Consider the following 24997-nt stretch of genomic DNA (forward strand, 5'->3'; position numbering starts at 1 on the left):
ATTTGTCAGTAGTGTTTGGCATGTGATAAGTACTGTATGAGAGTTTGTTAAAACTCTGGTTTAGTAGCCGAATTGAGCATTGAATTCTGAATGTGTCTGTCTTCAAAACTTAATAAACATTGAATTACTTTTCTCTGTACTTTACTTTTATCTTTCTCAATATGCAGAGATATCCATATTTTTTACATGGGTGTAATTTGTGGATTACATGGGTGTAAGATGGTGGATTTATGGAACCATTTTTAAGGAAGGAGCATAAGCATATACACTTTTCATTGTGTACTTTTAAAAAATGTCCCCAAACTAATGGCTTGTCCTGTATGTGGTGGAAGTACCCACTCTTTGACCACTGCTTCTCCAGTCATAGAGCATAGACTCGACTTTAGAGTAGGACACAACTTCACATAAATTAGGACTTCACGGGAATATTTTATTGGCGATTAATCCTGCCTATTGGCATTAGCAAACTGGGAGGCTGTTAGATGGTGATCAGTAATGTGTGCACTTACAGGAAGGGAGAATGGCATATGGTGTGCCTGGTGTGCGTCCTGCATTTACCAAAATAGTTGGATTGTAGAAAAATTGTTTGCATTTCATTTAGGTGTTTCTTATTTGCCTCATCATAAGAATCCCCTGAAGATTCTGGAGATTCTGGTTCAGTAATTTGGGATTAGAGCCCAGGCACATACACTGTCTTTTAAATTAATTAATAGAGTTTATCTTTAAGAACATATACTTGTAACAAGCATCTCAGATAATTATTAAGTGAAGGCAAGATTTACTGAGTTAAGTAATTCATCTGTCTTCTCTGAGCCCCAGCTTTCTCACCAACAGAATCAAAAATTTGAGTAGAAAGATGATCTACTTCCTAACTCTCACTTCTGTGAGTTTGTGATTCCTAGTTTCCTAATGACTATGACATGAAAGAGGAATTCCATTGTGTGTGATGGGATGCGGCGTGAGGAACCAAGCCTTCTATTTACCAGAAAAAGTAATTCAGCAAACTTTAAAAAATATTTTAATAAAGAAAAATCTTTCAGGGCCGACTCTGTGGCCTAGTGGTTAAGTTCGGTGTGCTCCGCTTCGGCAGCCAGGGTTTGGTTCCTGGGTGCTGACCTACACCAGTTGTCAATGGCCATGCTGTGGTGGCGACCCACATACACAGTAGAGGAAGATGGGCACAGATGTTAGCTCAGGGCGAATCTTCCTCAGCAAAAAAAAAAGAAAAAAAAACTTTCTAATAAAACAATAAACTTCAAATAATCATTAGTAATTCAGTTCTTTCTAAATATTGACAATGAAAGATAATAAAACACCCAAAACTCTGGTAATATGTATTGTCTTCTGTATCGTGTGTGTGTACACACTATTTAAAACATTGCTATTTTAGAATTAATGGTTTTTAGATTTAGCAAGTTCACTAAAATTTTGAGCAATTAAAACTTCTCATTACAGTTTTTTTTAATTGCGGTAACTGGTTTAGAACATTATATAAATTTCAGGTGTACATCATTATATTTCGATTTCTGTGTAGATTACATCATATTCACCACCCAAAGACTAATTACAATCCATGACCACACACATGTGCCTAATCACCCCTTTCACCCTCCTCCCAGCCCCCTTCCCCTCTGGTACCCACCAATCCAATTTCTGTCTCTATGTGTTTGTTGTTATTATGAGTGTGATCGTACAGTATTTGACTTTCTCCCTCTGACTTATTTTGCTTAGCATAATACCGTCAAGGTTCATCCATGTTGTCACAAATGGCCAGATTCCATCTTTTTTATGGCTGAGTAGTATTCCATTGTGTATATATATACACCACATCTTCTTTATCCATTCGTCCCTTGATGGGCACCAAGGTTGCTTCCAAGTCGTGGCTATTGTGAATAATGCTGCATTGAACACAGGGGTGCATGTATCTTTACGCATTGGTGTTTTCATGTTCTTTGTATAAATACCCAGCAATGGAATAGCTGGATCGTATGGTAGTTCTTTTTTTTTTTTTTTTTTTTTTTTTTAAGATTTTTTTTTTTTTTTTTTTTTTTTAAGATTTTATTTATTTATTTTTCCCCCAAAGCCCCAGTACATAGTTGTCTGTCATAGGTGCACATCCTTCTAGTTGCTGTATGTGGGATGCGGCCTCAGCATGGCTGGAGGAGTGGTGCCTCGGTGCGGACCCGGGATCCGAACCCGGGCCGCCGGCAGCGAAGCGCACGCACTTAACCACTAAGCCACAGGGCCGGCCCTGTATGGTAGTTCTATTCTTAATTTTTTGAGGAATCTCCATACTGTTTTCCATAGTGGCTGCACCAGTTTACACTCCCACCAGCAGTGTATGAGAGTTCCCATCTCTCCACATTCTCTTCAGTACTTGTTGTTTCCTGTGTTGTTAATTATAGCCATTCTGATGGACGTGAGGTGATATCTCGTTGTAGTTTTGATTTGCATTTCCCTGATAATTAGTGATGTTGAACATCTTTTCATGTGCCTGTTGGCCATCTGTATATCTTCTTTGGAGAAATGTCTGTTCAGGTCTTTTGCCCATTTTTTAATTGGGTTGTTAGGTTTTTGTTGTTGAGATGCATGAGTTCTTTATATATTTTAGAGATTAACCCCTTATCAGATGTATGGTGGGCAAATACCTTCTCCCAATTGTTAGGTTGTCTTTTCGTTTTGTTGATGGTTTCCTTTGCTGTGCAGAAGCTTTTTAGTTTGATGTAGTCCCATTTGTATATTTTTTCTTTTGTTTCTCTTGCCCAGTCAGACGTGATGCTTGAAAATATGCTGCTAAGATCAATGTCGAAGAGCTTACTGCCTATGTTTTCTTCTAGAAGTTTCATGGTTTCAGGTCTTACATTCAAGCCTTTAATCCATTGTGAGTTATTTTTGTGTATGGTGTAAGATAATGGTCTACTTTCATTCTTTTGCATGTGGCTGTCCAGTTTTCCTTACACCATTTTTTGAAGAGACTTTCCTTTCTCCATTGTATGTTCTTGGCTCCCTTGTCAAAAATTAGCTGTCCATAGATGTGTGGGTTTATTTCTGGGCTCTCAATTCTGTTCCATTGATCTTGTGTCTGTTTTTGTGCCAGTACCATGCTGTTTTGGTTACTGTAGTTTTGTAGTATATTTTGAAATCAGGGATGTGATACCTTCAGCTTTGTTCTTTTTTCTCAGGATTTATTTGGTTCTTTGGGGTCTTTTGTTGTTCTCATTCTAATCCATGGTCATTCTTTTACTTTTGCTAGTAGCCCATCATCTGATCATAATTGGTCATTTTTCATACATCTTTGCTTGATAATGTCTTTCCCATTGATCTCAGTGTCTCAGTCCATTCTGTGTTTAGCTAGAGAGACATGCCTCACTGCCTGTGAGGACACAGTTGTCCAGCAACAAGGAATGTCTAACAGTCAGCAATCAGCAAATTAGTATTGATTGTCCTGTTCTTCACCAGTGATTTCTTTAGCTGATGGTAAGTGGATAATTGGAGGTTATCAGCACACTTATCCATGGGTTGTTTTCATCTCCTGAGTCTTTCCCAAGCCTGCCTCCTGGGAGAATAACAGGAATTTCTTAGGCTCTACAAAGTGATGGCCAATAATTGACATGAATTGACATTGGTTTTTGGGTTTTTTTGGTGGTAGGGGGGTAGGAGGGAGCCTTCAGGAGCAAAAGTAGGATGACAATATGGAGCACCAAAGTCATAACTTTGAGGTTACTTTCTTTTACATGAGTTTAATTCCTTAAGTTTGGGACACATTAATTAATGAATTTCTGTTAAGCAGAGGATACCTCTAAAACACTGTTACTGTGTGCAGCTTATTGAAACTGCTTAATGTGTGTGCTTTGAATGGTGTACTTTACAGATCTAATTGTGGTCCATGGTGTTTAATCTATTTTAGAAACTGGATGGCTTCTACAGGGAGCCAGGCCTCCGATATAGACAAGATTTTTGGATTCTTCAATGATGGCGCACCCCCCACCAAAAAGCCCAGGTAAACAAGGGAAAGGAATCTGAGTAACATAGTAGATTACGGTTAATGGTAGATAATGAAAAATAATGAACTTGCCCTGTGTCCTGGTAGTTTTCACTAATTAATGTTGACCTTCATATAAAAGTAAATTATTTTTATTTTGGATTTAATTTTTATTTTTTGTGAAAGTCATAAATGTACATAATTTTCAAAGTCAGTACTTCAAGACTCATAATGCCTTGGGGTGTCTCCTCAGAGACAATCACTTTCAACTTTTTTATTTGTTTTTTCTACTGTTTACATCCATATTTTTAAATACCATATGTATACTGCTATTTTTTAGTTTTGGGTTTTATCTATTTCCAGGTATTAAAGATATGGATTAGGCTTGTTCTCATGGATCCTCTTCCCGTATTGCCCCCCCCACACACATCATATACTCTTCCTACAACCCCCAGTGTGTTTTATATTACAATTTTTGGTTAAATCGTTTTTTAATATTCATATTATATGACTGTATAAGTAGTGTTCATAGCTGAGCCTCATGATTACATTTCTTGTCCATTTTTTTCTCCAAGTTATTAAAGATTGTCTTATTTTTTTTTTGTTTGCCTTGTTATCTGTGTACCTAATTTATCCTCGAACTCTGTGACAGAAGAGTAAATCTCCTAGAATGCTGACACACAGCAGTTCTTTACTAGTTTAATTTGTTTCCTGGATTCTTCCCCCGGACTGTACTCCACTCCCGACGGTGGTTCTCTAGGCCCGCTGCTGCGTTGCTGATATTTGCCGTTTTACCATTTCCCATCCCCGTGAGGATTCCTTGTACATCTCTCCTTGTACATCAATCCCCTGTTTCCTGGATCACATGTCTTCCTTTTTGTTTTGCTGAAAAATATCCTCAGTAGCTTCATTCTGCTGAAAAATATCCTTAGTAGCTTCCTTAGTAAGGATCCACAGGAGAAGAATTTTTGGAGACATTTGAAAACGTCTTTATTATACTCTTACATTTATTTGATGATTGGGCTAAGTGTACAATTTTAGTTAGGAAACCATTTTCCTTTGAGTTATGAAGTCATTGCTTAGTCTCTGCTAACATCTAAATGTTCCTGCCAAAACAGCCACTCTATTCTGATCCCTAGTCCTTTGTATTATATGACCTCTTCTTCTTTTCTCATTAGAAGCTTGTAAGGATGGTTATTTTATTCTCAGTAACCTGAAATTTTACGATGGTATATCTTCCTGTGGGTCTGAATATTGGGTGACTCTTTCAAGGTGGCTACTCATAGTTTCACTTGGGAGAAATTTTCCTGTGTTACTTATTTGATAATTTCCTTTACAGTTTTTTCTGTATTCTTTCATTATAGAACTCTTGGTATTCAGATGTTGGATCTTTTGGATTAAGTCTCTAATTTTCTTATATTTTTCTATCACTTTTATTTTTGTCATTCTACTTTCTCAGAGATTTTCTCAGTTAATCTTCCAACCTTATGAATTTTTTATTTCTGTTATATTTTTAATTTCCAAGAACTCTTTTTGTTTGCCCATCCCTTTCTTATAGCATTCTGTTCATGTTTCATAGATGCCATTTTTAAAAATCTATGTGAGGATGTCATTGTTTTCTTTTCAATTTTTCTTCTCTTGCCTGTATTGTCTCATTTCCTCCAAGTTCCTTTCTATTTGCTAGTTTGTTTTGGTGTAACTCTCATGGTGGGGGCTTTGTTCAAATGTAAGGTGACCCTTGTTTGTCTGTTCATATTTAAGAGAAAACACTAAAAAGCCAATTGGAGGGCCGGCCCCGTGGCTTAGCGGTTAGGTGCGCGCGCTCTGCCACTGGCGGCCCGGTTTTGGATCCCGGGTGCGCACCGACGCATCGCTTCACCGGCCATGCTGAGGCCGCATCCCACATACTGCAACTAGAAGGATGTGCAACTATGACATACAACTATCTACTGGGGCTTTGGGGAAGAAAAAAAGGAGGAGGATTGGCAATAGATGTTAGCTCAGAGCCAGTCTTCCTCAGCAAAAAAAGAGGAGGATTAGCACGGATGTTAGCTCGGGGCTGATCTTCCTCACAAAAAAAAAAGCCAATTAGAGACTGGGCATCAGGGGTTTGGTGGCGGATGGGCTTCACTCTGGGTATCCAGCATGGGCCAGGTCCTACAGTTGACAAACTCCCACCCGTTGGAATCTGTAGGTCTTTTCTCTCACGCTGGCCATTTTCCCCAAAGAGAAATCCTCCCATATCCTGACTGGTTGGGGGATGGGGTACAGGTATATGGTTGACTGCCAGTGTCTGGGAGTCTTCCTGTGGGAGAAGGGGGCAGGGGAGAATCTTATATTTCATATACAGATTTTTACTTAATCCCCCTCCCCGAGCTGTGCACAGTGTTGTCAAATACAGAATCCTTTGGTTCAACTTCTCTGGAAGGCAAGCCTCCAGGCTTAGAGTTCTAACTGCTGCTAACACAGCCTGGCAATGACTTCTCTGATTTTGGTCCCCCTGCACCTTACCTTCAGATGTACCTGAATGTTCCCAGGATTCCACAGAGGGAATCAGTTATTACTTTACAACTTCTAAAATTTTGTTGTCTGCTATCATCTTTTCCTTTTCTACTCTTTATGAATTTGTGTCTTCTAAAAAAATTACTTTGCTATTGTTTAGTGGTTTTAGGAAGAACCAGAAATGAAATACAGTTTCTTTTTAACTGGAAGTCTTAAATTAGGGAAAATTATACCTCAGATCTATAATGATGAGGTAAAAAATTCAAATAGTACAGCATAATCAAATGAAAAGTAAAAATCCTTATTTTCCCCAATCCCTAGAGTTAGCCACTATTTACAGTTCTTGTGACTCCTTCTAGAAATTTCCTGTGAGTATATATTTGTGTATGCTTCACTGTCTTGATTCCCTGGAACTGAAACTCATTTTTCATCATTTGCTTCTAATGTCTATTATCAGTCTTTTCCAGCAGACTAAACTTTTGTGACCAGGGACTCTGTTTTGTCCATAGATACATCACTAGTGCCTACCATAGTGTCTGGTACTTCATAGGTTTTTGTATTTGTTGAATGACTGCATGCAGGAGTTGGAGATAGGGAAGGCAGTTGTAGAGGCTGTTTCCCCAAAACCAGGTTTCCCAAGGCTAAAAGTACTGTTCCTTTCTTGCATTAGGTATGCCAAAATGCAGATCCTTTTTCTTTTCATTTTATTATTTGGAAAAAGTTTGAGAAAAGCCATTTCTTGGAAAAAACATGCCATCAGCAAAAATTCAAGTGAATAAATATATTTCAAACAGATTTTAATATAGTTTCTGGAATGAAGTGGGATAGAGAACCAAAACGCAGAACCTTGTACCCATGCTGTCTCACATAGCTGCGTCAGGATGGAACTCTCTGCTTATCGTGGGAAGAGAGGAGTGTTTCTCACTTTTTGTCGTATCTGTTGAATAGTTATTTCTTTGTTTATTTAGATGTGTGAGGCTCCTGTGTTTTCAGAATTCTGTTGGCCACTTTTTTTTTTTTTGGCTTGAGGATATCTAGAACAAAACTGAAGGCAAATTTGTTCCCATATTTGACTATCTCATGCTCCATTTTAGTCATGCTCAAATTTTATCTTAATAATGTTCATGAAATTTGGGCTTAAATTTTTTATTGGCTTTCTTTCATCTCCTGTTCTACATTTCTGAACAATACGAATTTAATTTATATGGGTTTCTTTTCTCTCTGGGATCCAAATCAAGCATGTTTTTTGAAAATATAATTTAGTTAGCAGAACTCAGCTGAGCTGTAATATAATTGGACCTTTTCCTAATATTGGTGGGTCTCCTTAGTCTGAGAGGACGATGAAGGAAAAAACTGATTTTAAGCTTGCTTTTTAGGATTCCTGAAGTAGGTTTATTATTTTGTTTTTCAGCAAGCACTGGCACGATATTCTGGTCTTTTTGCTTAAGCCGCTTTGGAGAGGTGTCAGGAACTGGTACTTGTCATCTTTGCAACTATAAAAGTTATAGCTGGAAACCGTGACAGCCTTTCCATGTGCCTCGTATCTGTTGGATGTTCCTAATCCTCTCGTTTGTTTGACTTTTTCAGGAAGCTGCTTCCAAGCTTAAAAGCTAAGAAGCCTCGGGAGCTTGTGCTGGTGATTGGAACAGGCATTAGCGCTGCGGTTGCACCTCAGGTTCCAGCCCTGAAGTCTTGGAAGGGGTTAATTCAGGCCTTACTGGATGCTGCCATTGATTTTGATCTTCTGGAAGACGAGGAGAGCAAAAAATTTCAGAAATGTCTCCATGAAGACAAGAACCTTATCCATGTTGCCCACGACCTTATCCAGAAACTGTCTCCTGTGAGTACCCTCCCGTGTGCCCTGGCATTTGACATTTCCTGAAACCATGGTGAATCCTGAATGTAATAAGGATATTCACTTCTAGCTTGTAGATTTGCATAACATTTGTCTCTTCTGCAAAATGTCTGTTTTTGGATGCTATTCAGGGTAGATATCTTGACCTCATTTCAGTGTGTGTGTGTGTGTGTGTGAGATGATGATAATGTTGAGGCCTTTGTTTGTACAAAAATGAGACCACTGTCTCATTATTGCTGTGTTTTGAATTTACTTTTTCTACACTCACCGCTATAAAAGCTGTGTTCTCTGGTATCTATGCCTTTTAGGGAACCTCAGAAAGATTAGAGATAATTCTTAATCATTTTATGGATGAAGCAACACCAGTTTTTAATGTTCATTTTAAGGGTGATCACTCAAAATATTTATAAGGAATTTGGTCTTGTTTTATCAAACTGAGTTGGATACCAATTCCTGAATGGTTAAAGGGCCTCCTTGTCTTGCTTTGTCTTAGAAATCAGGATTCACTTAAGATATATTTGAAAATAATAGAGTAGCCAAAGCTTGTTCTAAATCTTAGTAAGTCAAGTGCACCTTTAAAAAAAAATAACTCTTACTCCTTAAAAAGTCAATTAGTAATGTTGATATTTTCCCCCCAGGCCCTAGGGCCTATAGGAGAGAAGTGTCATTAAGAGTTAGTCTAGGGACGGCCCTGTGGCTTAGTGGTTAAGTGCGCACGCTCCGCTACTGGCGGCCCGGGTTCGGATCCCGGGCGCACACTGATGCACCGCTTCTTCCGCCATGCTGAGGCCATGACCCACATACAGCAACTAGAAGGATGTGCAACTATGACATACAACTATCTACTGGGACTTTGGGGAAAAAAAAAGGAGGAGGATTGGCAATAGATGTTAGCTCAGAGCCGGTCTTCCTCAGCAAAAAGAGGAGGATTAGCACGGATGTTAGCTCAGGGCTGATCCTCCTCACAAAAATAAATAAATAAATAAATAAAGTAAGTAAGTAGGTAAATAAAATAAGACTTGGAAGCAACCTAAGTGCCCATCAAGGGACGAATGGATAAAGAAGCTGTGGTATATATACACAATGGAATACTACTCAGCCATAAGAAACGATGAAATCCAGCCATTTGTGACAACATGGATGGACATTGAGGGTATAATGCAAAGTGAAATAAGTCAGAGGGAGAAGGTCAAATACCGTATGATTTCCTTCATTAAGTAGTAGATAATAACAACAATAAACAAACACATAGGGACAGAGATTGGATTGGTGGTTACCAGAGGGGAAGGGGGGAGGGAGGAGGGTGAAAGGGATAATTCGGTACATGTGTGTGGTGATGGGTTGTAATTAGTATTTTGGTGGTGAACATGATGTAATCTATGCAGAAATAGAAGTACAATGATGTACACCTGAAATTTTTAATGTCATAAACCAATGTTACTGCAATAAACAAAAAATTAAACAACAACAAAAAAAAATCTAAAAAGAGTTAGCCTAGGGCCAGCCGGATGGTGCAAACGGTTAAGTGCACATGCTCCACTGCGGCGGCCCGGGGTTCGCAGGTCCAGATCCCGGGTGCGCACTGACGCACCGCTTGGCAAACCATGTTGTAGTGGTGTCCCATATAAAATGGAGGAAGATGGGCACGGATGTTAGCCCAGGGCCTGTCTTCCTCAGCAAAAAAAAAAAAAAAAAAAAAAAAAAAAGAGGAGGATTGGCAGATGTTAGCACAGGGCTGATCTTCCTCACAAAAAAAAATAAAAAAAGTTAGCCTAGCCTGTGGGGGCCGGCCCAGTGGGGTAGTGGTTAAGTTTGTGCCCTCTGCTTTAACGGCCCAGGGTTCACAGGTTCGGATCCTGGGTGCAGACCTATGCACCACTCATTAAGCCATGCTGCGTCGACATCCCACGTGCAAAGTGGGGGGAGATCGGCTCAGATGTTAGCTCAGGGACAGTCTTCCTCACAAAAAAAAAAAAAAAAGATCCTAAAAGACAGGCATTTAAAAGTAATTTCCTCCTGGTTCATGACTCATTTTAGAAACTTAGGGCCTTTTACTTCCTCTTTTCATTTTCTTGTCCTTAATTGGGATAAATTGTCACTAACCGAGAACAATGTAAAGAATTAATAGGCTTGGGCCAGCCCCGTGGCTTAGCGGTTAAGTGCACGCACTCTGCTGCTGGCGGCCCGGGTTCGGATCCCAGGCGCATACCAACGCACCTCTTCTCCGGCCATGCTGAGGCCGCGTCCCACATACAGCAACTAGAAGGATGTGCAGCTATGACATACAACTATCTGCTGGGGCTTTGGGGGGGAAAATAAATAAATAAATAAAATTAAAAAAAAAAATGTCACTCAGGCAGAGACATATTAAAAAAAAAAAAAAAAAGAATTAATAGGCTTTAGAGAGCTCATGGGTCCTCCACCCTATACCAGATAGAAAAATTAACTCGAAATGGATAAAAGGCCTAGATGTAAGAGCTGAGACTATAAAGCTCTTAGAAGAAAATCTAGATTTAAAGCTGCGTGACTTCGGATCTGGCAGTGGTTTTTTCAATGTGATACCAAAAGCACAGCAGCAAAAGAAAAAGGAGATGAACTGTTCTTCACCAAAGTTAATGCTGTTGAACTCAAAGAACACGATCAAGAAAGTGAAAATACAGCCCCCGGAATGGGAGAAGATGTTAGCAAGTCATAGATCTGATAAGGGTGTAGTATCCAGCACATATAAAGAACTGTTAACAATAAAGCGAATAATCCAATTTAAAAATGGCAAAAGATCTGAATAGGCATTTCTCTAAGGAAGGTATACAAATGGCTAATAAGCACATGAAAAGATGCTCGATGTCATTAATCGCTAGAAAAATGCAAATCAAAATCACATGAGATACTACTTTACACCCGCTAGGATGGATAGAATCAAAAAGTCAGATGATAATTGTTGGTGAGGATGTGGAGAAATTGGAACCCTCATACCTGCTGGGATTGTGAAATGGTGCAGACAATGTGGAAAACAGTCTGACATTACCTCAAACAATTAAATATAGAGTTATCATATGACCCAGCAGTTCCACTTCTAGATATATTCCCAAGGGAAATGAAAACACATGTCCATACAAAAACTTAAAACAAATGTTTATAGCATTATTCGTAATACAAAAGAGTGGAAATAACCCAGATGTCCATCAGCTGTTGAACGGATAAACAGAATGTGGCTTTTTCATACCATGGACTGTTACTTGCCAATAAAAAGGAATTAAGTACTGATACATGCTGCCACATGAATGAACCTTTAAAACACTATGCTAAGTGGAAGCCAGTCACAAAAGACCACGTGTTAGATGATTCTGTTCATCTGAAATGTCCAGAATAGGGAAATGTGTTAGACACAGAAAGTAGATTAGCAGTTGCCCAGGACTGGAGCAGAGATGGAGGGCAGGAGGGTGATAGTTAAAGGTTATGGGATTTCTTTTTGAGATGGTGAAAATGTTCTAAAATTGGCTGTGATGGGCCGGCCCCGTGGCTTAGCGGTTAAGTGCGCGCACTCCGCTACTGGCGGCCCGGGTTCGGATCCCGGGCGCGCACTGACGCACCGCTTCTCCGGCCATGCTGGGGCCGCGTCCCACATACAGCAGCTGGAAGGATGTGCAACTATGACATACAACTATCTACTGGGGCTTTGGGGGAAAAAAAAAACGGAGGAGGATTGGCAATAGATGTTAGCTCAGGGCCGGTCTTCCTCAGCAAAAAGAGGAGGATTAGCGTGGATGTTATTAGCTCAGGGCTGGTCTTCCTCACAAAAATAAAATAAAATAAAATAAAATAAAATTGGCTGTGCTGTGACAGTTACAGATATCTGTGAATCTTCAGATAATCACTGAATTGTATACCTCATAGGTGAGTTGTGTGTTGATGTGAATTATATCTCAATAAAGCTGTTAAAAATAAAGGTAAAAGGCTGGAAAAGGTGTATGATTCAAACACTAATCAATAGAAAGTGAGAGTGGCTTGATTACTATCTGATAAAGTTCACTTGAGAGCAAAGAGGAGACAAAACATACATAATTTTTTGTGTGTGTGTGAGGAAGACCAGCACTGAGCTAACATCTGATGCCAATCCTCCTCTTTTTTGCTGAGGCAGACTGGCCCTGGGCTAACATTGTGCCCATCTTCTTCTACTTTATATGGGGCGCTGCCACAGCATAGCTTAACAAGCGGTGCGTCGGTGCGCGCCTGGCATCCGAACCAGCGAACACTGGGCCGCCGCAGCTGAGCGCGCGCACTTAACTTGCTTGTGCCACCGGGCCGGCCCCAAAACATACATAATTTTTTTAATGTCAAGAAAATACAAAATTATTGTCATGTAAAAAGATAATTAAAGAGTGTACAGCCAGAAAATGTAAGAGAAAAGATTAAAGAAGTGTTAATTAGGGGCTGGCCCAGTGGCGTAGTGGTTAAGTTTGTGCACTCCGCTTTGGCGGCCCAGGGTTCACAGGTTGGGCTCCTGGGCGTGGGCCTACACACTGCTCACCAAGCCATGCTGGGACGGCGTCCCACATGCAAAATAGAGGAAGATTGGCACAGATGTTAGCTCAGGGGCAATATTCTTCAAGCAAAGAGAGGAAGATTGGCAACAGATGTTAACTCGGGGCCAATCTTCCTCATCAAAAAAAAAAAGTTAATAAATATGTTATCTTTCAGAAAATAAAGAAAAGAAAGAGCTTATGAGGAAAAAGAATGCTGTGTTAGTCCAGGAAGACTAGTCTGTGGATGAGGAAGTCCTGTGTCAAGCTAGGATCTGCGGTGTTGCCATGCCACCCTATTATCATAGCTGCAGCCTTCACTAATCTATTAAAATGGTCTCCTGAGAATAGAAAGCATGGTTTTGCTAGTTGGGTTGGTTATGATTGAAAGTAATGAGAAGATTTAAAGTGAGTGTAAATAAATCTATACTAATCAGATATATCAAACTGGAGCCACTAATTTTCTTTGGGTGAAGATTTATTATTAACCTTAAAGTATAGTTGTGAGTTAGTGTCAGTTCCGGTAGGGCAGCAATTTTCTAACTTTTTGGTCTCAAGACTCCTTTACACTCTTAAAAATTATTGAGAATCTCCAACAGCTTTTGTTTATATGGGTTATATCTATCTATTCACTGTATTAAAAATTAAAAGAGAATTTTAAAATATTAATTCATTTTAAAATAACAGTAGTAAACCTATTACATGTTAACATAAATAACATGCTTGTGAAAAATAATTATATTTTCCAAAACAAAAATAAATTATTGAGAAGCTTAATATTGTTTCATATTTTTACGAATCTCTTTAGTGTCTAACTTAATAGAAAATAGCTGGATTCTCATGTCTCCTTTATATAGTCAGCCCGGTATGTTTGTGTTGTTTTGGTTTAAGTATATGAAAAAGATCAGATGTCATAGATACTTAGTTGGAAAAGAGAGAAGTATTTTAATAGTCTTTCTAGATAATTGTAGATATTTGTTGTTGATGGTACACCATCACTAAGTGGTGCCTTCCTAAAGATTAATAGCAGTATAGAATCTAAAATCAGATCATATCCATAGTAATGGCAGTATGGAATCTGCACTTTTCCTATTCTGTTGCACTAAAATCCATGATCCAGCTTGCACTTAGAATGAATCTTTCACCCATGCGTGGTTTTGTAACACGATGTATTGGTCATTTGGAAATTGTTGGTTCACTGGCTGGGTTACACATATCTTCCACATTTCACTACACAATCAAAAAGCCGCATTCATCAATATCACCACCAATCTCATCACAAAGGTATTTGGAAGCTGTCAAGCTCATGGTGGCAGATAAAAGTTTTCTAAAATTCTGATTTTTGCTTGAAGCTCAGCTTTTATCATTGGCAACAGTGGCAGCAATCATCCATTGTTTTCCTCAAAATGACAGGCTCACTTCACTTATTTTTATGAAAATGCCTGAGAATACCTAAATCTAAATAACCATAGTTTGACTGTCAGTCATTCTTTCAAGTAAAAATGATGTTCCATGAAAAAAGGTGGCTAGTTCAGCTTACAACTCAAATACGCATGTGTTTTGCCTCGAGACAACCTTCATCTCCAGTCTGCAGCAGAAGTGCTGTGTACATGTTCCCTGTTTCTTCACAGAGAGTATTAAAAGGACATGTACTCAAGGATCAAAATTTAATACAATTAATAATTTTTACTGCTTCATTGAGGACATTCTTTTTTTTTTATATAATTTTTATTTATTTAATTTTTTCCCCCAAAGCCCCCGTAGATAGTTGCATGTCACAGCTGCACATCCTTCTAGTTGCTGCATGTGGGACACGGCCTCAGCATGGCTGGAGAAGCGGTGCGTCGGTGCACGCCCGGGATCCGAACCTGGGCTGCCAGCAGCGGAGCGCGCGCACTTAACCACCAAGCCACGGGGCCGGCCCAAGGACCTTCTTGAGTGAAGAAACAAAAGCTGCTTCTTTGTGTAAGCCTTTGGTGGTGAAGAATACGATGATGACCAGCACAGCTTGGTTTATTGTCTTGATTCCTACTAAGGCACCGGCAGTTTTCCCACCATTGCTTCTGCACCATCAGTGCAATATCAACACAGTTTAAAAGACAAATAGTGCCTTAATATTATGATGAAAATAATTTGGACTTTGCAAATCCCTTAAATAATCTTAGGGATCCACAGGGTCTATGGGCCACATTTTGAAAACCACTCCAATAGAGGATATGTAAGAAAAAAATACAGATAACCCAAAGGCTTAAAAAAGAGAGAGAGAGACACATTTGGGGAAATTTGAATACTATCTGAGTGTTTGATATTAGGAAATTAATATTACTGCATTATTTTAGATGTGATAGTGGTATTGTAGTTATGTTTTGTTTTATATGTAAAGGGGAATCCTCATCTTTTAGGGGACTGTTGGACTATCTGAGTGAAATGACATGATGCCTGGGAATTGCTTCAGAAAACTTCAGTGAAGGGAGGAAGGGAAGGGTATGGTGCAGGGGAGTTTGGATTAAACAAGATTGGCTGTGTGTGATAATTGTTGAAACTGGAAGATGGAAATGTGGGGGGGTTTATACTTTGCTTTTGTGTGTGTTTGAAAATGTCCATATATGTATATTTTTTAAAGAATCTAACAACAGTAATAAGACTGAGCCAGTTTCTAGTAATAGGGCAGTGCACTGATGGTGCAGAAGCAATGGTGGGAAAATTGCTGGTGCCTCAGTGTGAATCAAGACAGTAAACCAAGCTGTGCTGGTCATCATTGTATTCTTCACTACCAAAGACTTCACATTGTGCGTTCAATGCAAAGAGCTTGGGTTTCAGAATCAGAGAGACTCTGCCATTTAAATGCACTGGGACTCTGGGCAAATCACTGCACTTTCCAGCATCTGTTTTTGCACCTGTAAAACTAGGATAACACTTACCTCTTATGAAGGTAAGAATAAGTGAGATACTGTGTATAAAGTGTCTGGCACATGGTCAGTGCACTATAAACGTTAGTAACCTTGGTGAGAAAGAGGCAGGACTTTTTTTGTTTTTACTGTATTTGGGATCAGAGAGGTGAGAGTTACAGGGCAGAAGGAAATGAAGTAGCTTCTGATTCAGGTCACTGTCTTAAGGGAATGAGAAAATGTCCATAGTTTGTGTGGGAGGTCTGCATTTCTTTTTGACCGTGGAACCTCCTTGTTTGTTTTCATTCTTTGTCTTTACTTAGAGAGGCCACTGGTGGGAAATTCAGTTCTAGGGTCACCTGCTTCAAGAGAGAAAAACATTCATTTTAAGTCTGAGGAAGTCAGTGCAGCTACAAAAGCCTCTTTCTTTCCTCTCTATGTTGATTTGCAAGATATAATAACTTAAAGAAATAGGACTAAAAGATAGTTAGCTGAAATAACTGACTCATGACATTTATTTTCAGGCTTTAACCTTCTTTTCTTAGAAGCAAGAAAATATATTCCACACTTATGACTACCTGGTTGTATACTGAGGTGTTTTTATCTGTGTGCGTAATGGTTAAACTGGTGCTGGAATGTCGTGTTGTATAACTGTGTGTGTGTGTGAATCAGAGTACGAGAAGATAAACCACAACCAGGAAGTTCTCAAATCACCATATTCTTTATTTAATTTTAAACTTAGTTTTGCTTTTTTGAATAGGTACTGTTTGTACACATTGCAGATTCAAAATGATGTAGAAAAGTTTATGGACATTGCGAGATCTCGCTCCCCCCTGTGTCTTTGTCTCCCCAGCTCACTGCACATAAGTCATCACTCTTACTAGCTTTTTGAGTATTCTTTCAGTGTTCCTTTTTGCAAAAAACAAGGAAATAGGACTGTATTTATTCTTATCTCACTGCCTCCATCCGCCACGGCAACAGGTAGCATTCTAGACATACTGTTCTGCACCTTGTTTGTTTTACTCAACAGTATATCCTGGAGATCTTTCCGCAGCAGTCTCTTACATACGGGTACTTGGCCATACCAATCTCCTGTATGTTTCCAGGCTTTTACCGTTACAGATAACAGAGCAGTGATAACCTTGTATATGTCATTTCATTTGTTTGCAGTTATATCTGTGGGATATATTCCCAGGAATGAGATTGCAAGATTGTACGGTAAATGTGTTGTAATTTTGATAGACATTAAAGGGGCACCATATTTTCGATAACAAATCTAGAAAAGTGCTGACATTCAATTGTAGTTGACTCTTGTATGTAGTGAAATACAATCACTAGGATTATAAATTCTTCAGTCTTTGTTTCTGATCAGATTGTTCATCCTGATTGAGTGTTAGAGTCTCCAGTTGGTTGCCTATGGGCTGCTAATATGTGATGTAATTATTCATGCCATTATGTAATGAGAATGGACAAAAGTTGAAAAACACGACCCACAGTCTCAGCCCCATAAATTATGGGCCATAGCATCTTTTTAGCGCTAGAAAAGAATCTGTGAGCCCACTGACACAGGGTACCGTGAAAAGCTGGTCTAGTGGTGGATGTGGCATGGAACAAATTGACAGAACCAGATAAACTTCTGGGTGTGTCTCCACCAGGCAGAGGTACCGTTACACCTCTGTACTCTAATTTTGCTACTGTGAAGATATCTGCCATTTATTTGGTAGGTGTAATAAAAGAATTGATAATTTTATAAAATACTTTGAACAATTAGGAAAAGAATTTGGCAAATTGAAACATGTTTTACAAATCTGCATACATGCTTCCATGGAAACAGATGTTTATCTGAACATTGTGCTATTAGAAAGATACACCACAGGAAACCAGGAAGGTAGGGGGCCCACTTTGAGGAAGAACAAAAGGAGCTAAATATCTACTATCTACCAACTAAGTGCAATTACTTCCCACATTTGAATGGGAAATATTGGGGCCTTTAAGAAATAATTCTTGCTCTGATGTTACCTAATGGAATGACAGAAATACGATAGGGATCAGACGTTTATTACAGCACATCACATAGTTACTTTCCCATTTCAAATTCCTTTTGTCCCCGGGGCCACTTTTAAGTTATAAAGCCCACTTCCCACCTAAGGTTAGTATTATATTTCCTCATTAATTCTCAGAAATATTTACATATATTCAAAATGAATCTGGGAAAGCAGTTATTTAAAAAACCCTATGTAAGAAATAAGGAGTCTATTTAGAATTGATGAATATTTGGTATTTTTTAATAGTTGCAAAATGCAGATTTTTGATAACCTTTATTATATACTAAGTATTCTTCCTAGCAAACCTGTAAACAAATTGCTGAATTATCCCAGGTAAAAAAACAAGTGAGGAGAAAGCGAGCAGTTTTTCCTAAATACGTAAGCATCTGTAGAAAGCACCTAGGATTAGAAGAAGAGATGCTAAACCACATTTCGAGCTGTCTCATTGGTTATTCCTTGGATAAGGGAAGTTTAACAGGAAGTACTGCCTTCTTCCCCGAGGCCTCATTAGAGGGTAGTGGGTGCTGTGCTTTCTTCTCTGGTGTCCCTTTAGTCCTGGTGGTGACTCACATCTCTTTGCCACTCCCTTTTCTTCATTCTATAAAATGCCTATTCATGTCATAGGACTGATCACTGCTGTGTGCCAGGCATTGTGCTGAGTACTTGGCATTATCATCCTATTTTCCTTATTAGAACCCTGTGAGGTAGACAATATTTTATCCTTATTTTAAGTACAAAGTATTCTTCAAAAATTTGCTGTTACTGTAACTAAACAAATCACCTACCAAAACACCTAGGATTAATTTTTTTCTTTCAAATCTTTCCCCAGCGTACTAGTAATGTTCGATCCACGTTTTTCAAGGACTGTTTATATGAAGTATTTGATGACTTGGAGTCCAAGATGGAAGATTCTGGAAAACAGCTACTTCAGTCAGTTCTCCATCTGATGGAAAATGGAGCCCTGGTATTAACTACAAATTTTGACAATCTCCTGGAACTGTATGCAGCAGATCAGGGAAAACAGCTTGAATCCCTTGACCTTACTGATGAGAAAAAGGTAAAAAGTAAAGGATTGGTGTCCTCTTCAGGCTAGTGGATTGTATCTTCCTCTTCAGGAAAACTGTTTTCTAGTTGGTGTGTTGTGTAGTACTGGTATTTATGTAGAGGCAGAAAGGAAGAATCTTGTCCCTGGTTGGATTTTTGTTTTTTGGTTTCTGAAACAAAATCAATATACAGTAGAATGCACAGATCTTAAAAGTGCTCAGTTCTGAGTTTTGACAATTACACCCAATTTTAAAGCAAGATTATAGAAAGTCATTTGAACTGTAAGATCTCTTTAACACTTGTAATATCAAGTGGGTGTAATATTGATTTAGAGTTCTCTCTTAGGATATATTCTTTATGGCATCTATTGGAAATGTATGAAGACTGCTTTATGAGGTTTGGAAGAGCAGTGTTCAGGCCACGTGACAGCTGGGTTGAGGTTAATGTTCAGGGGAAACCTCAGCAGACTTTTTTTTTATTGTAGCCCATACTGTACCTAAGCCATCCAGCATAATATTGAATTATCACTGTGGATCTCTGTCAACCGATGAGATGAGGCTTTATTAGAATGGTCATCTGAGTGTAATTTGAAATCAGGCACCAGTAGGAGATTCTGTAGATACCCCAGCATGTATTTAAGTGATGAAATACAGTGAAGCCATAAAAGGGAAAATGTTTTCATTGCCATAAAAAGATGTCAGAGACATAATGAGTGAAGAAAACAGAAAACAATACGGGCTGTGAAATGCCACCAGGTCTCGTTTGTCCTGCTCTGTCGTTTTTGTAATTTTCCTTCTACACTTTGTTTTCCCAGGAGCCTGCCTTTGTGTCCACCTTAGAGCCCAGCTAAATAGAGTTTGAACAGATAGTAGTTCACCCCCTGGCTTTCCTTGTCAGTGCCACTGCAAGAATAGCCACTGTAATACCACTGGTGATTTTGCCAACCTGGAGGGCAGGTTTTAAAAGGAAATCAAATTTAGAGAAATGGTGCCATGCAGACTGGTTTTCTCTGGCTGGAATATCTTCCACCTACTACCCCCAAGTTTTGTACAGCCAGCTCCTTCTTCACCTGTAAGCCTCAACTTCAGCATCACCTCCTCTGAACGGCCTTCTCTGACATCCTATTTAAGAAGGGGCTACCCCTTATTTTTTTGTCCATTTCCTTCATGGCCTTTACTCCAACTTTCACAGGCAAGTTTCCTGTTTACCCCACAGGAATAGCAACTCCATTTGGATAAGTACCACATCCGCCTTTCTTACCCTAGAATCTGAGATAGTACCTGGCACGTAGTGGGTGCTCAGTAAGTATTTTTTGAGTTAATAAATGATTGAATGAAATTCAAAAGCCAATGGCTAGAAACAGCTTCCATGCTGCTTCTGATAAAATCTCCCAAGATCATAACCAGCATCTAAAGCATAAAGGCCTTTTCAGAGTTAAGGATATCTCTCAGACTTGGTATTTCCCTTCTCATTTTCCTCCTGGAGCCTTGAGATTTGCTTTATATTTTTAGTCCACATTAGGGGCAATATTGAAGTCTAATGGTTAAAGACATTGACTGATAGTCAGAAGAGGGCCAAGTAATATTCAAATTCTAAATCTCTGTGCCTCTTGACTATTTTTCCTAATCCATACCTTATTTCTCTAGAACGTTATGAGAATAAATTTATGCTGTCTCAAGTCCCTGGGAAAATGGGACCATGGAATCCAGGAGGCTGTTATCATTGTTGTCTAAATGATTGTGCTTCATTGATAGCCTTTGAGGTAACTCAGAGGTGACTGAAGAGACTTTTATTGGTTATCACTTGCTGCACAAGAAACCACCCTAAAACTCTGTGGCCTGAAACAACATTTTATTTGCCCATGATAATGTGAATTAGCAGTTTGAGCTAGGCTCAGCGGCTCAGCTGGGCAGTTCTTCTGTTGCTTTTCAGATTTTGCGGGTTACCTACATGGCTGCAATCATCTGGTGGCCAGACTGAGGCTGGGTGGTGGAGGGTGGCCTCGTTTCCATGTCTGCTGGTGCAGGTAGTCAGCTGGGCCATGCATCTCTAGCAGGCTAGCCTAGGCTTCTTCACATGGTAGCTGAGTTCCAAAAGCAGAAGAGAAATAAGACTTGTGCCAACATTTTTCAAGCTTCTGCTTGTGTTGTGTTTGCTGAGGCCCCGTGGGCTAAAGCAAGCATATGGCCAAGCCTGGAGGAAGTGTGAGAAGGGACTGCACAAGGGCATGGATACAAGGAGGCTTGCTATCTTGGGGACCATTACTGATACAGTCATCCATAGCTCTCATGGATGTCACCAGTGGAAAGGGCCCCTATTGTTTCTACAGATGATGGCAAATAAATTCTAATTTTTGATTGTTCCTTTCCAAGAGAAATCACCAGACTTGCTGCCATCAGTCCTGACAGTCACACCTGAAATGGAAACTGAGGCCACAGCAGGTTTTGCGTTCTTGCCCCATGGTATCATGAAGCTGGAGAGTTATGTCAGAAGCCTAGTCCTCAAAACAGCCTCTTGCCCATTGGGACGCTGCAGCAAGTGCTCAGCCCTGCCAACCTGGTTGAGCTGTATTTGTGTTGTGCAGGTCCTAGAGTGGGCTCAGGAGAAGCGGAAGCTGAGTGTGTTACACATCCATGGGGTCTACACCAACCCTAGTGGCATTGTCCTTCATCCAGCTGGGTATCAGAATGTGCTCAGGAACACTGAAGTTATGGTGAGTGATGCTGATCTTGCTGGTCTTGGGGAAACCTTCTTAGGAAACCTCTAAATATACCATTGATCTTCAGGGGGTAATATTTTCTTTTCATTAATTAAAAATTGGAAGGTCAGACATTCTTTCCTGTGTTTTTTAGCTTATAGTTGTGCATACCATCTTAGGAAATGTAGAACATCTTTTTAGGTATCAAGCCATAGGGTTTTCCTTTGTACTTGATTCACAGCCACCAGATGGCACTCTGTCATTGACATCATCTTTACATACAAAGAATACACTATTACCCTTCTTCATCGTTTGGTTTATTATAAATAACCCTTTCTATGCCAAAAATAATTCATGAAGGTTTTTGCTGACAAATCACTAGTAGAACATACATTCTAAAAAGATTTTGTCTAAATGGTGATGGGCTTATATTGAATTACTGCACTTAATTCACACTTATTGCTCAATGGGGAAGATTGAAAAAAATTCGACTAGGGTTATAAATGGAGGTTTTCTTCATTGTGAAAAAGCTTATTGATCTTTTAGAATGCAGGTTTTAGACTTGTTCACACATACATGTTCAAACCAGAAGCACTCCCTGGCCAGGGATATGTGGGAAAAATCACTGGCCTGCAACTCTGAGAAGAGTGTATACTGGCTATTTTTAGGACTGGGTCACTTAGAATAGTAGTATCTTCATATGATGCGGCAAAAGAAAGACCAAGAAAATGTAATGTTTTCTAAAGCATAAGGGACTTTTTTCCACCTGTTCTTTCCTTGACATCTGTTGTAACCTCATCCATCGCTGACGTTGAGTGATCCCTTAAGCAAAATCATTTCTGGTGTTTATATGTGTGTGTGTGTACATATATATACATACACACATGCACACACATATGTATTGATGTTCTAAGTGTCAGACTTTCTTTGAGCAAATCTGGTGATGAAATTATCTTCTCTGGTGATCCATGGTTCAGTTTGTAAGGCAAAAAAGGCAACTATGATCCAGAAAATGGAGAGAGTACAATATAATGAAGACTACTCATTGCCTTATGGCCTCTGGACACATAGATCTAAAAAATAAACTACATGGCCAGTAGACCAGTGCCAACGCAGTGAAACTCGGAATAGATTGCCTACAGGAGAATGCCAGATAAAATTTTAGACCAATCATCAAGTTATAGTAATAAACAATAAAAATATCAGATTCCTTCATGGGATGTATCTTAAATCTTGGTTAATCAGTCGGCACAGTCTGCTAAATGTAGCGTTTATGACCCTATTGACTTTTTGTTTCAGACATGCCTTGTGTGTGTCTTCATGGTGCCATTAATATGTTTTTTCTTTTCCTGCAAGAGAGAGATTCAGAAACTCTATGAAAACAAGTCATTTCTTTTCCTGGGTTGTGGCTGGACTGTGGATGACACCACTTTCCAAGCCCTTTTTCTGGAGGCTGTCAAGCATAAATCTGACTTAGAACATTTCATGCTGGTTCGGAGAGGAGATGTAGATGAGTTCAAGAAGCTTCGAGAAAACATGCTGGACAAAGGGATTAAGGTTATCTCCTATGGAAATGAATATGCTGATCTTCCGGAATATTTCAAGCGACTGACGTGTGAGATCTCCACAAGGGGGAGATCAGGTAAGATGCATTTTGAGACAAGAGGGATCAGAGAGCAACAGCTCTTCAGCCTTTTATGTATTTGTGATGGGTAAAATCATTACCAAGATGAGGAATATAATCCTAACTAAATTTTGGAGGAAGATCATAGTTAGTCTTCAGGTTAGAATAAAATGCCATTGGATAGTAGGAAAATGACATGGGAAATGACATAGTCTAGCAGTTCAGTGTAGAAGTAGGAAGAATGAAAAATTATTCACCCTTGCTAGTTATCAGTGAAATGCAGTTAGAATTTACATTTCAAAATAGGAAGGAATGGTAACTCAGTTTTGGCTAAGGCTGTGAGGAAAGAAATATATTCATGTAGTGTTGGTGGGAAGGTAAAGTTAGTGTAGCTTTTCTGAAGAGAAGGTTTGGAATATGTTCAAAATTTAAAAACCTTTGACCCAGAAATCCCACTGGATGCAACTTATCTTAGGAGAAATGTCTCCTAAGGATATAATTGGACAATTGCACAAAGATATAGGTGTGGGAATGTAATCAGTGTTGTATATAATGGCACAAAATTGGAAGCAACCTAAAATGTTCCAGTTAATAGAGGATTCTATAAATACACCATTTATTTAATTGATGAAATACAGTGAAGCCATAAGAAGGAAAATGTTTTTATTGCTCGAAAAGATGTCAGAGAGATAATATTGTGAGTGAAGGAAAAAAAGCAGGTTGTGGAACACCACCATGGGCAGTCCCGGCTATACTGAATTGTAGGGTGTTCTGTTTTTGTTTGTGTGTGTGTATAAAGAAATATCGGGAACAGTGTTTACTAAATTAACTGGTTATCTTTATGCAGTAGGATTTAATGTTTTTTAAAATACTTGGTTTCTATGCTAGCATTTTCTGCAATTATTATGCATTATTTTTATAAATAGGAAAAAAACCCCAGACTTTTAAAATGCTGTTTGGAAACTGTTGTGGTGGTGTTCAAGTCAGAGGTTAGGGGTACCACACCTGAGATTTTACCTCCAGCTTCTAACAAGAAAGCCAGGTAGGGATAAAGGTTCAGTTTACTAATGGCTCCACGCAAATTGCCAATAACCCTAGAAAATGCAGCACTAGTTGGTATCAACTACATTGAAGAATGCATTTTAAACCTTACTTTAAGTAAAGCCAGACCCCAGAGTATGGCCATTCTGACTCACCACCCAGTTCCAAAGAAACTTGGCTGTTGTGCGTAAAATATGTTCTTGAAAAGTTACATGTTAACGTGTATTTTCATTGTCAATCTGAATGCATCTTAGGAGGCCTATTAAAGTACGGGTTATTTATATAGGGAAAACTTTTCCTAAATCTAATCATCATTCCCACATTTCTTTTCTGAATCAGATTGCTTCAAGTGGAATTCTCCTGTAATGAGAATCCCATAAGCTCTTATTATCCATGGCTATGCTTTGATGGAGCAAGATTTGTAAAAGGCATCACCGTAACTGAGCACTGAAAACCGTGTCTACCCTTTCTCCGGAAGGCTTTAGAAAACCCTTGAAACGACAGACCTTTCGGTTTATCTCTTTTGTGAAAACAATTTGCTATTCTTTCTTGGGGGTGCGTTTTCTGCTGTCCTGCAGTGTTTCAGATTCTTCTGCTATTGTCCACACTGAGCACTTTCCATAGGCTTTTCCATTGCACATATTCTATTTTCGTTAAACAAGAGGCACATACCCAAGCTCTACATATTTATTTTGATTTACTTTCTGAGATCATCTACCCAGAGAAGATGTTAAAATTGAAAACAACAAAATCCCTCTGGACAGCAGTTCCTGTACACCAAACCATTTCTTGACAAAA

At 39.1% G+C, this 24997-nt stretch overlaps 1 protein-coding gene across 4 annotated transcripts in view; it reads left to right on the forward strand.

Annotated features, from left to right (window-relative positions):
• SIRAL1 (SIR2 antiphage like 1) overlaps positions 1 to 24997 on the forward strand; it is a 45505-nt gene that overhangs the window by 17583 nt on the left and 2925 nt on the right. For all 4 annotated transcript variants that reach the window (XM_004438448.3, XM_014793708.2, XM_087433902.1 and 1 more), the window contains 5 exons: positions 3908 to 4000; positions 8072 to 8324; positions 18622 to 18849; positions 21421 to 21549; positions 22891 to 23176. In XM_004438448.3, the coding sequence (XP_004438505.1) occupies positions 3915 to 4000; positions 8072 to 8324; positions 18622 to 18849; positions 21421 to 21549; positions 22891 to 23176 (982 nt within the window). In that variant the 5' untranslated portion in view covers positions 3908 to 3914. Of the gene's footprint in view, positions 1 to 3907; positions 4001 to 8071; positions 8325 to 18621; positions 18850 to 21420; positions 21550 to 22890; positions 23177 to 24997 lie in introns of those variants that run through there.

Source organism: Ceratotherium simum, chromosome 7 (assembly GCF_057802395.1).
Source record: "Ceratotherium simum simum isolate JZ-2026a chromosome 7, ASM5780239v1, whole genome shotgun sequence".
Lineage (NCBI taxonomy): Eukaryota > Metazoa > Chordata > Mammalia > Perissodactyla > Rhinocerotidae > Ceratotherium > Ceratotherium simum.